Source organism: Nicotiana tabacum, chromosome 12 (genome assembly GCF_000715075.1).
Source record: "Nicotiana tabacum cultivar K326 chromosome 12, ASM71507v2, whole genome shotgun sequence".
Classification (NCBI taxonomy): Eukaryota; Viridiplantae; Streptophyta; class Magnoliopsida; order Solanales; family Solanaceae; genus Nicotiana; species Nicotiana tabacum.
The window spans coordinates 109,659,165-109,668,453 of NC_134091.1; the positions used below are offsets into that span (position 1 = coordinate 109,659,165).

The 9,289-nt window shown below is 38.0% G+C and overlaps 1 protein-coding gene and 1 non-coding gene across 2 annotated transcripts; both read left to right on the forward strand.

The window, feature by feature from the left end:
• Positions 1–380: 380 nt before the first annotated feature.
• LOC142167726 (small nucleolar RNA R71) lies at positions 381–487 on the forward strand. The gene has a single exon (XR_012697812.1). It is a non-coding gene; the product is annotated as a small nucleolar RNA R71 (small nucleolar RNA).
• Positions 488–3,462: 2,975 nt separating this feature from the next.
• Positions 3,463–8,733, forward strand: LOC107776036 (ATP synthase subunit beta, mitochondrial). The gene is made up of 9 exons (XM_075226811.1): positions 3,463–4,205; positions 5,475–5,550; positions 5,644–5,732; positions 5,877–5,994; positions 6,152–6,255; positions 6,346–6,504; positions 6,599–6,823; positions 6,920–7,231; positions 8,337–8,733. Exons 1-9 carry the CDS (start codon positions 3,720–3,722, stop codon positions 8,448–8,450), a joined length of 1,683 nt encoding a protein of 560 aa, XP_075082912.1. The 5' UTR covers positions 3,463–3,719; the 3' UTR covers positions 8,451–8,733.
• The last annotated feature ends 556 nt before the right edge of the window (positions 8,734–9,289 follow it).

Here is a 9,289-nt window from a genome sequence, read left to right on the forward strand (position 1 = left end):
AGACTCTAGATTTGCTGGGCATAGATCGCTAATATGACCCTCTCCACATACCTCATAAAATATCCGAACCTATTGTACTGGCTGAGCTTGTTGCTTATTAATAACCAAGGTCATTTTGTTGACTTGGTTGGCCAATGTGGCAACTTGTGATGATAATGCAGAAACGACGTCTAACTTGAGGACTCCTGTAGATTTTTGAACTGTGTGTCTGCCCATCTCTCCTTGCCAGTGAGGATTACTTTTTGAAAATTTATTCAATAGTGCATAAAATCTCATCAAAGCTCTTCTCCAACACATGACCTCCCGCTGTAGCGTCTACCACAATTTTTGTCTCAGGATGTAGCCCTTCTATGAATGTATGAGCCAACACTTCATTAGTGTGGTTGTGACGAGGATAATCTCTAAGCAGCCCCTTGAACCTCTCCCAAGCTGAATATAAAGACTCGACTGACTTCTGTTTAAAAACGACTATCTTACTTATGATCTTTGTAGTTTTTCCTGAGGGGAAGAACCGTGCAAAACATTTTCTAGCCAAATCATTTCATGATGTAATAGAATTAACCGGTTCCTCCTTCAACCACCTCTCTGCTGCGCCCAACAGAGAGAATGGGAACAATGTAAGCCTCACATTGTACGGAATGACTCCATTAGTGATATAAGTATCACCAATCTCCAAGAAGTTCAGAATATGTTGTTGTGGATCCTCATGTGGAAGACCCATAAATTGCTCGTTTGCATGTAGTAGCTGGATCATGCTCTATTTCAGCTCAAAGTGCCCAGTGATTCTGGGCTTCACAATGATGGAGGTGACATTATCAATGCTAGGCATCGCCACCCCCTGAACCGCCATATGTTGCTCATCTGCCATGTTCACATGCAATTGAACAAGTGCTTGAAGATTATATGTGTCCCTTGCTTCTCTCAATCTCCCGTGAAATGTTCTCTCAGGTTCGGAGTCAAAGCCTTGAAGTTTATCTTGCCTCTTGACCCTTCTCATTCAATCAAAATTCCTGAGAGTCAGAGCAACCAATAAGAAACATTAGACTTGATGAAATAGACAACAAAAGTAAAAGCTAGTAAAGTAGTCAATATTCAAGTCCCCGACAACGGCACAAAAAACATGTCACTCCCAAACACACATGCAAGTATACGTGGTTGTACAAGTAATATAATGATAAGAAGAGTGTCGAACCCACAGAGACTTGTATTAACTACTTCTAATTTCACTAAAATTATTATTCAATCGAGTCAATCAGAGTTTTAATAGTGTGATTATAACTAAGTAATGAATGTACAAGTAACTAATTAATCAAGCAGAAAATAGTTGTTGAGAATTTAGTAGAGATGAACATTTCAGAGTTGTGATCAATTTGCCATTCCTATTGTGTTCTAATTAACTCTCCCTTTCGTACAATTCGCCCATGACGGCTAATTAATCGCGTAATTGCTCTCGTAGCATTCTCCCGAATTACTACTCGCCTATTCAAAATAGATTAACGCCTATATTCCTATGGAATCAATCTGTTAAGAACGCATTAAGATTATGATATTAAATTAAGTATGGTGATTGGGTATATTCCTATCATAATCATAAATCCGCCCCACTCATAGTTAAGATCATGCCCTATTCAATTATTCTCTAATCTAAACGTAGCTTTCCCAAGCATAACATAGATAGTAAATAGAACCTAACTGTTGGCTAGACAATTAAGCAATTAATCACAAAATTGAAGAAACAATTATATATTAGCGAACTACATTCAAACCTCTCTATAATAGCTTTGTTTGTTCCGAATATTTTTGGATGTTATAACAAAGAGCTGTTATATAGAACATATATTATAACATAACATGAAAATTGGTTTCGAAAAAACTTGGCTTTTATAGTGAAGTGTTGCTATATAGGGTTGTTGTTATAGAGATGTCTGACTGTATAATCAAGGTAAAGTCAACTTCGAACAACAATATTCATAGCTAAATCACAACCCCAGAACTTATGGGTTTTAGCCACTCATGATAAAGTTAAACAATTTCATAAGTGTTTGAATAGCTGAAAATACTAAGAAAGATGAAGAAAGGCAGAGAATCCTTGCTCTCGAGTATTCCGTGTGTGAGTTTTCCTCTCAAAGTTGTGTCTCCTTCTCCAAAATAGGTTTAGACTTCTTTTTATACGAGTTGGGGGGAGGGGAGGAGGGGGGTGTAGGGAGGAAGAACCTTGTCCGGAGTGAAGTGAGAAAAAATCCCGTCACACAGCGTCCAGGGTAGCGCATCGCGCTAGCTCTGGCGCTGGGCTGTTGCCCAAAAAAATCACATATGTAATCTGCGCCTGCAGTGCGACTCGCTGACCTGGGGGCTACATTGGGCCATTTTCTTCTTTTGTTCTCTTGTTGCTTCAACTCGTGCGCTTTCATCCCACATTGACTTCGGGACTCCTACACAAAAAAAATACTACGAATTAGTACAAATCATTACATTACATATACGAAATCCACAAAATATGAATAAAGTGCGAGGCAATATGCATATAAATGTACATAATTTAAATCAAAAATCAAGAGTTGAGTAGTCTTTTTCGAATTATGAAAACTTCAGTGACGAGTTAAATTTCCTAGAAATCGTTAACAGCACTTCAAATTGATAAAGGAAAAACTTCTCATCCTCTTCTTCTTGTTGGAGAACATTGAAGAAAATTATGTAAATAAATTTATGAAGATGGTGTTGCTGTCTGCACGTTTAGTTTTATTGATATCAACTTGCTCATCCCAAGAAAATACAAGAACCAAAACATAAATGAAAAATTAAATCAATGACCAAAATTATCATTCTTCTTAGTATTTTATTTTCTTGTATTCCACAATTCTCCTATATAGCTTAAATAATTATAATATGTTTGCCTTTTGGAATGGTCACGAAGAAATGGTCATCAACAAGTTTAGAGACCTACATAAAGACAGACTTATTCTGCTTGGGACAATAGAAACATTGAGTATAAGCATAATAAAAAAAAAGAAATATTAAGTGTGAAAAATTTATATTAGTAATAACTTGTAACAAGTTACAATGCACATATATTAAAGAATTATTAGTTACTTGTAGTTAGTCTTAAAACAATTAATAGTGTAATTTTTGTTTATAATACCGGTTTATAAAAAATAAACCTTAATGAAATTTGCGCATATTTGAGTCAAGCTTATGAAGTCTTTGCGTGATGTACAATATTACATTACTATCCAATTATGTTATATGAATTTTTCATTTATTATTTGTACGTATCAAGTGCGCAGAAAATATTTACTCATATTTGCTATTTGCATCAAATTAATAAATACAAAATAATATATTTTGATTCTTGCACAAAATTTTTAATCTTAATTATGATTACACTATATGTACTCGTACTTTTTATTTTATAGATTAAATTTATTGAGTTGGTATAACTATTGAGTCTCACTTTGAGCAAGTGTGGAGCACATACTTGAAAACACAAGGATGTCCAAATTATTCGCCAAAAAAGTTGGAATAAAAGCGAAAAAGGAAAAAAAAGAACAAATTCAAATGCTCCTTGGTTTTTTAAGCACAGTAAAGCAGTAATCGGATCACACACTCCCACAGTGGGCTCTGATAAATCAGCTCTTCCCATTTCCCACAAACCCTAGCAGTCTCTTTCTCTCCTTTCTCTCTCTACTCCTTTCACTCTCTCTCTAGCCAAACCCTCCCTCATGGCTTCTCGGAGGCTTCTCGCCTCTCTCCTCCGTCAGTCGGCTCAACGTGGCGGCGGTCCAATTTCCCGATCCTTGGGAAACTCCATCCCTAAATCCGCTGCACGCGCCTCTTCACGCGCGTCCCCTAAGGGATTCCTCTTAAACCGCGCCGTACAGTACGCTACCTCTGCAGCAGCACCCGCATCTCAGCCATCAACACCACCGAAGTCCGGCAGTGAACCGTCCGGAAAAATCACCGATGAGTTCACCGGCGCTGGTTCGATCGGGAAGGTGTGCCAGGTCATCGGTGCCGTCGTGGATGTGAGATTCGATGAAGGTTTGCCACCAATTTTGACCGCTCTCGAAGTGTTGGATAATCAGATCCGGCTTGTGCTTGAAGTGGCTCAGCATTTGGGTGAGAATATGGTTAGGACTATTGCTATGGATGGTACTGAAGGACTTGTTCGTGGTCAACGCGTCCTCAATACTGGTTCTCCTATCACCGTAAGTCAAAAGATTTGTGTTACCATTACTTGTTAAAGTTACATTCAAATTTTGGATTTTGACGATGTGGGAGCTCTATTTATTATCTGTAGATTGGAAGTGCTTTTAGATCCTTAATGCACGAGATCTGTAGTTTTGATGTAGTTTCTAAAACTGAAAACCGGTTGAATCACCTAATGTACTAGATGGAATCTGTTTAGGGCGAGTAAATCAATGGATCAATCAATTATGTCTGAATTCTAAATTAGTTGGGTGTGCAGTCTTCTCCAGTTGGCACGTTGCATCGGAATGCCTTTAATATTATCACTCTACGAGGATTATACACAGCAAAATACTTGTTTTAGATTTGCATATTAATGAAAATGTTAGCTGAGATGAGAACATGGGTAACAACTAAAAAGGAAAAACTAAATATCTGATCTTCACAAATATAACAAGTATCTATAATAGAATACTCCTTTATTTAGGTTTGGGATGGGCATATGGCATATGCATTGACGATTATTTGATAGGAGTATGAAATACTTGGTACCAGCTGAAGTGCAAGTGTGACAGTAGGGCAGTGTGGTGTACCTAGGTTTGCTTATGTTCATCAAATGAGAGACATTCGTTTGCTCCTTGCTTTGTTCATGTAAATGCCTTAGAATTCTAATTATTGTGAAAGAAAAGGTTTTTTCGCATAAAACTTGTATGTGCCCTTGTGATTTGTCATGAGAGTTTTGAAAAGCTATGAAAGTGGGAGTGACTCAGGGAGTTGCATAATTCACGTTTCCTCCTGATTCAGTATATAATTTGAAAGAACTTAGTATCTTTGAAGTTTGTAGTAATTCACTACCTTGGGAGTGAATGATTCATGTTTGCTTATCATCTCCAGAAGGCATACATCTCTCTGCTCCCAACTGAAGCATCCATTGCTATTATAGATACTTATTATAGTTGTGAACTTAACGGATCAGAAATTTATCCCACTCAATTGCAGCCTTTTTAATTGGATAAAAGATTTGAAACGATATGGTGCAAGATTTTGCTATACTGCGAACATATATCTATTTTCCTGCATTATTTTGTCTGTTTCTTTTCATATTTATGCTGGAGCATGGCATCTTAGCTTTGGCTTCATTGTCCATGGTGTCTTCTAATTTTTTTAGTACCTTCATTTTGGCTGTTTCCTTCTTGTCCAAGTTTTCCTGTATAACGGATTTTTTTATGTTTAGTTGAGCTTGGACTTGTTTAATTTGTTGTGAGCTTGATTGCTTCTTGTGATAACAGGTTCCTGTCGGTAGAGCCACACTTGGCCGTATCATCAATGTCATTGGAGAGGCAATTGATGAGAGAGGCCCAATTAGTAAGTCATAATTGCTGCTGGATATGCCATATTCTAATTTTTCCATAAGAATGGTTCTGATAGTTGCATCTTAATCTGTTAAAATGGCTACAGCTACCGATCACTTTTTGCCAATTCATCGTGAAGCTCCTGCCTTTGTCGAGCAAGCCACTGAACAACAAATTCTTGTCACTGGTATTAAGGTACTTTCATCAATTCTTATTTTCTTGGGTGGTGTATATCCGCACTCTGTCTGAAATGCTACATGTGCTACTGGTTCTTCTGGTATTGCTCTTTGTTAGACTTAATCTTGATGACTATTCTATCATTGTTGTGCTTTCGGTCAGGTTGTTGATCTTCTTGCTCCATACCAACGAGGAGGAAAAATTGGGCTTTTTGGTGGTGCTGGTGTGGGGAAAACTGTGCTTATTATGGAACTGATTAACAATGTTGCAAAAGCACATGGTTAGGACTGATTTCTTTTTACCTCCTTATAAAGTTAATATAAAATTCTGCGACCCAGCACATAGCGGGAACTTAGTGCACCGAGTTGCCCTTTACAAAGTTCATATAAAAGTCACTGCCAAGCTGATCAGTTGGGTGGCTTGACTATGTTATTCAGGTGGTTTCTCTGTCTTTGCTGGTGTTGGTGAACGCACTCGAGAGGGTAATGACTTGTACCGAGAAATGATTGAAAGTGGTGTCATCAAGCTAGGCGAGAAGAAAGTTAGTTTAATCAAAATTATTTACTCTATATCTCATAGTGCTATTCCTTTATGTTGCTTGCCTGACATATTGTGACCTCAACCATTTCAGAGTGAAAGCAAGTGTGCTCTTGTATATGGTCAAATGAATGAGCCCCCTGGTGCTCGTGCACGTGTTGGACTTACAGGTTTGACCGTGGCTGAGCACTTCCGAGATGCCGAGGGGCAGGATGTGCTTCTCTTTATTGACAATATTTTCAGGTTTACTCAGGTCAGCTTACCTCTGTCTCCATCATGTATAATGTTTGCTTATTTTATGAAATCTGAGTGTGGCGCTAAATGCTATGTGCATGTTATATTGATAGGCTAACTCAGAAGTGTCTGCTTTGCTTGGTCGTATCCCATCTGCTGTCGGTTATCAACCAACTTTGGCTACAGATCTTGGAGGTCTTCAAGAACGTATCACCACCACCAAGAAAGGTTCTATTACATCCGTGCAAGCTATTTATGTGCCTGCTGATGACTTGACAGATCCAGCCCCTGCTACAACCTTTGCTCACTTGGATGCCACAACTGTTTTGTCCCGTCAGGTATAATGCCATTGTTAATGTGGTGTGGTAACTTCATTAACTCACCTTTGATGGATTTAGTTTAACTTTGGTCATTTCATTGCTTTTGGATGCCAGATCTCTGAGCTTGGTATCTATCCTGCTGTCGATCCACTTGATTCGACATCCCGTATGCTCTCACCTCACATTTTGGGAGAGGATCACTATAATACTGCTCGTGGGGTACAGAAAGTTCTTCAAAACTACAAGAATCTTCAAGATATTATTGCTATTTTGGGTATGGATGAGCTTAGTGAAGACGATAAGATGACTGTTGCCCGTGCACGTAAAATCCAAAGGTTCCTTAGCCAGCCTTTCCATGTTGCTGAAGTTTTCACGGGTGCCCCTGGAAAGTATGTCGACTTGAAGGAGAGCATTAACAGTTTCCAGGTAATATATCTCCTCAATCTTCAACATATTGGTCAGTTCATATTTTGTCATTTGGAGTTTTGGACTTCAAAATATGAGTATATTATTGTTGGATCCAATTGTTATATGGAGGGTTTCTCGCTGCAGTGGAGTTTTGTAGTCCTTAATATATCTAAAAAGGTGATCCATTTGGTTTTGAACCCTAAATATCATGGTTTTACTCGAAAACTTGGTAAATATGAACCGTACTCCCACACTGCAATATCTCTTAGTCTAGATACTCTTAAACCTCATATAATCTATTACATTAACAGAGATTGAGCTCAGAACTACGATGAAGTTTCTTAGTTTTTCGAGATACTCTTTCGTGTAACATTTTCTTTAAAGACAACTTTGACGAAGCTTCTAAATTCTTTCACTATCTCAGAACCAACATCAGTAATACTCTTTAAAACTTCTTAGATAATTTTTTTGGGTAACACAGACAAATATAATTAGCTACAGGTCTGCAAAATTGGAAAAAAGAAAATTAAATGGCATAAGATTAACTAGAGCTTCCAGTAGCTGCCAAGTGAGCATGCCAGAAAAAGAGAGATTAAAGTCCTGCAAACGCAACAATGCCTTCTTGCTGACTGAAACAAAGAGAAGAGAAAAGCTCTTCATCTGATCTCTGAGAAAGAGGGAGACCTTTCGAAGTTGGGGCTGATCTCGTCTGTTTTGTGTGCTGAGAATGATGTCTCTTTGTGTTTTGAGGATCTCGTGGTTTGCAGTGTGGAGGCACCGTTAACCTTAAACCTCTTTATTGAGTGAAACCGTGAGATTTAAGATTTCAAATGCATCGCCTTTTAGATATATTGAGGACTATATCACTAAAGTGGTATATCAAGGACCAAAATGGTCCAACTCCCATACATTAAGGACCATTTTGGTCGATTCCTCAAGTTATGTGTCCAACATTACTTTCCCTGATGCTGATGAATGCTTTTGAATTCTCCCTCTGCCCTCCCATCTTTTTGCCCTTGATTTAGGTTGTGTGCACCTTTACCTACTCTCTTTCTGTTGGTGATCTAATTTTCTTGCTATTTGGTCCCATTTTGATGAATGCTCTGTTAATTTCTTTTGACAGGGAGTGTTGGATGGCAAATATGATGACCTTTCAGAGCAATCCTTTTATATGGTTGGTGGAATCGATGAGGTCATTGCCAAGGCAGAGAAGATTGCCAAGGAATCTGCAGCCTAGGTAGATTATAAGCTTCAGTGACTTTCTTTTCTTCTCTTTGTCAAAATAATTTAGCTTGTGACATCTCGGATTCTTTTTGGAGGACCAAGGGGTCCAGAATTCTGGTTTTGTTTTACATCCAATGCGAGATTGTTATAGAAAGATGCAGCCAAGACTCTGTTGCCAAAACCCCCTTTTTTGTTATGTCACATAATAAGGGGGGTAAATGGTGATCTTGTATATTTGATTTTCAAGTCTTTTTTGAGAATTTTGGATGCCCTGATTATCAAATGCCTTTGTGAAACGCTTTCTTTCTGTATGTGGTTCGCTTCACGCCCATTTTATCCATGCTGCCTTGAAAGCTTCAATGTAATAGGAGCAGTTAATATGCCAAGTGGAGACATTATATTTCTTGACGTAACCTAATTATATTACAGTTTAAACAGGAGCAGTAAATGGTGATCTTGTATATTTGATTTTCAAGTCTTTTTTGAGAATTTTGGATGCCCTGATTATCAAATGCCTTTGTGAAACGCTTTCTTTCTGTATGTGGTTCACTTCACGCCCATTTTATCCATGCTGCCTTGAAAGCTTCAATGTAATAGGAGCAGTTAATGTGCCAAGTGGAGACATTATATTTCTTGACGTAACCTAATTATATTACAGTTTAAACACTTGCTAGAAAATATATAATTTGAACTGCCCCTGCCCCTAACTTCCCCAAAAGAATTTGCATTCACACCAAATAAGACGTTATACAAACTCTAGAGCTAAAGAATTGTCGTCAAATTATAATTAAAGCCAAAGTTCTGCAGAGATAATATCTAGAGAATAATAAGATATATATGCAGAGACAACTC

Excerpts from the sequence above, each read along its gene's own strand:
- LOC107776036 (XM_075226811.1), top strand. The coding sequence starts at position 3,720 with ATGGCTTCTCGGAGGCTTCTCGCCTCTCTCCTCCGTCAGTCGGCTCAA. Across the intron at positions 5,551-5,643 it reads TGATGAGAGAGGCCCAATTA|CTACCGATCACTTTTTGCCA; the intron begins GTAAGTCATAAT and ends AAATGGCTACAG. Across the intron at positions 7,232-8,336 it reads AGAGCATTAACAGTTTCCAG|GGAGTGTTGGATGGCAAATA; the intron begins GTAATATATCTC and ends TTCTTTTGACAG.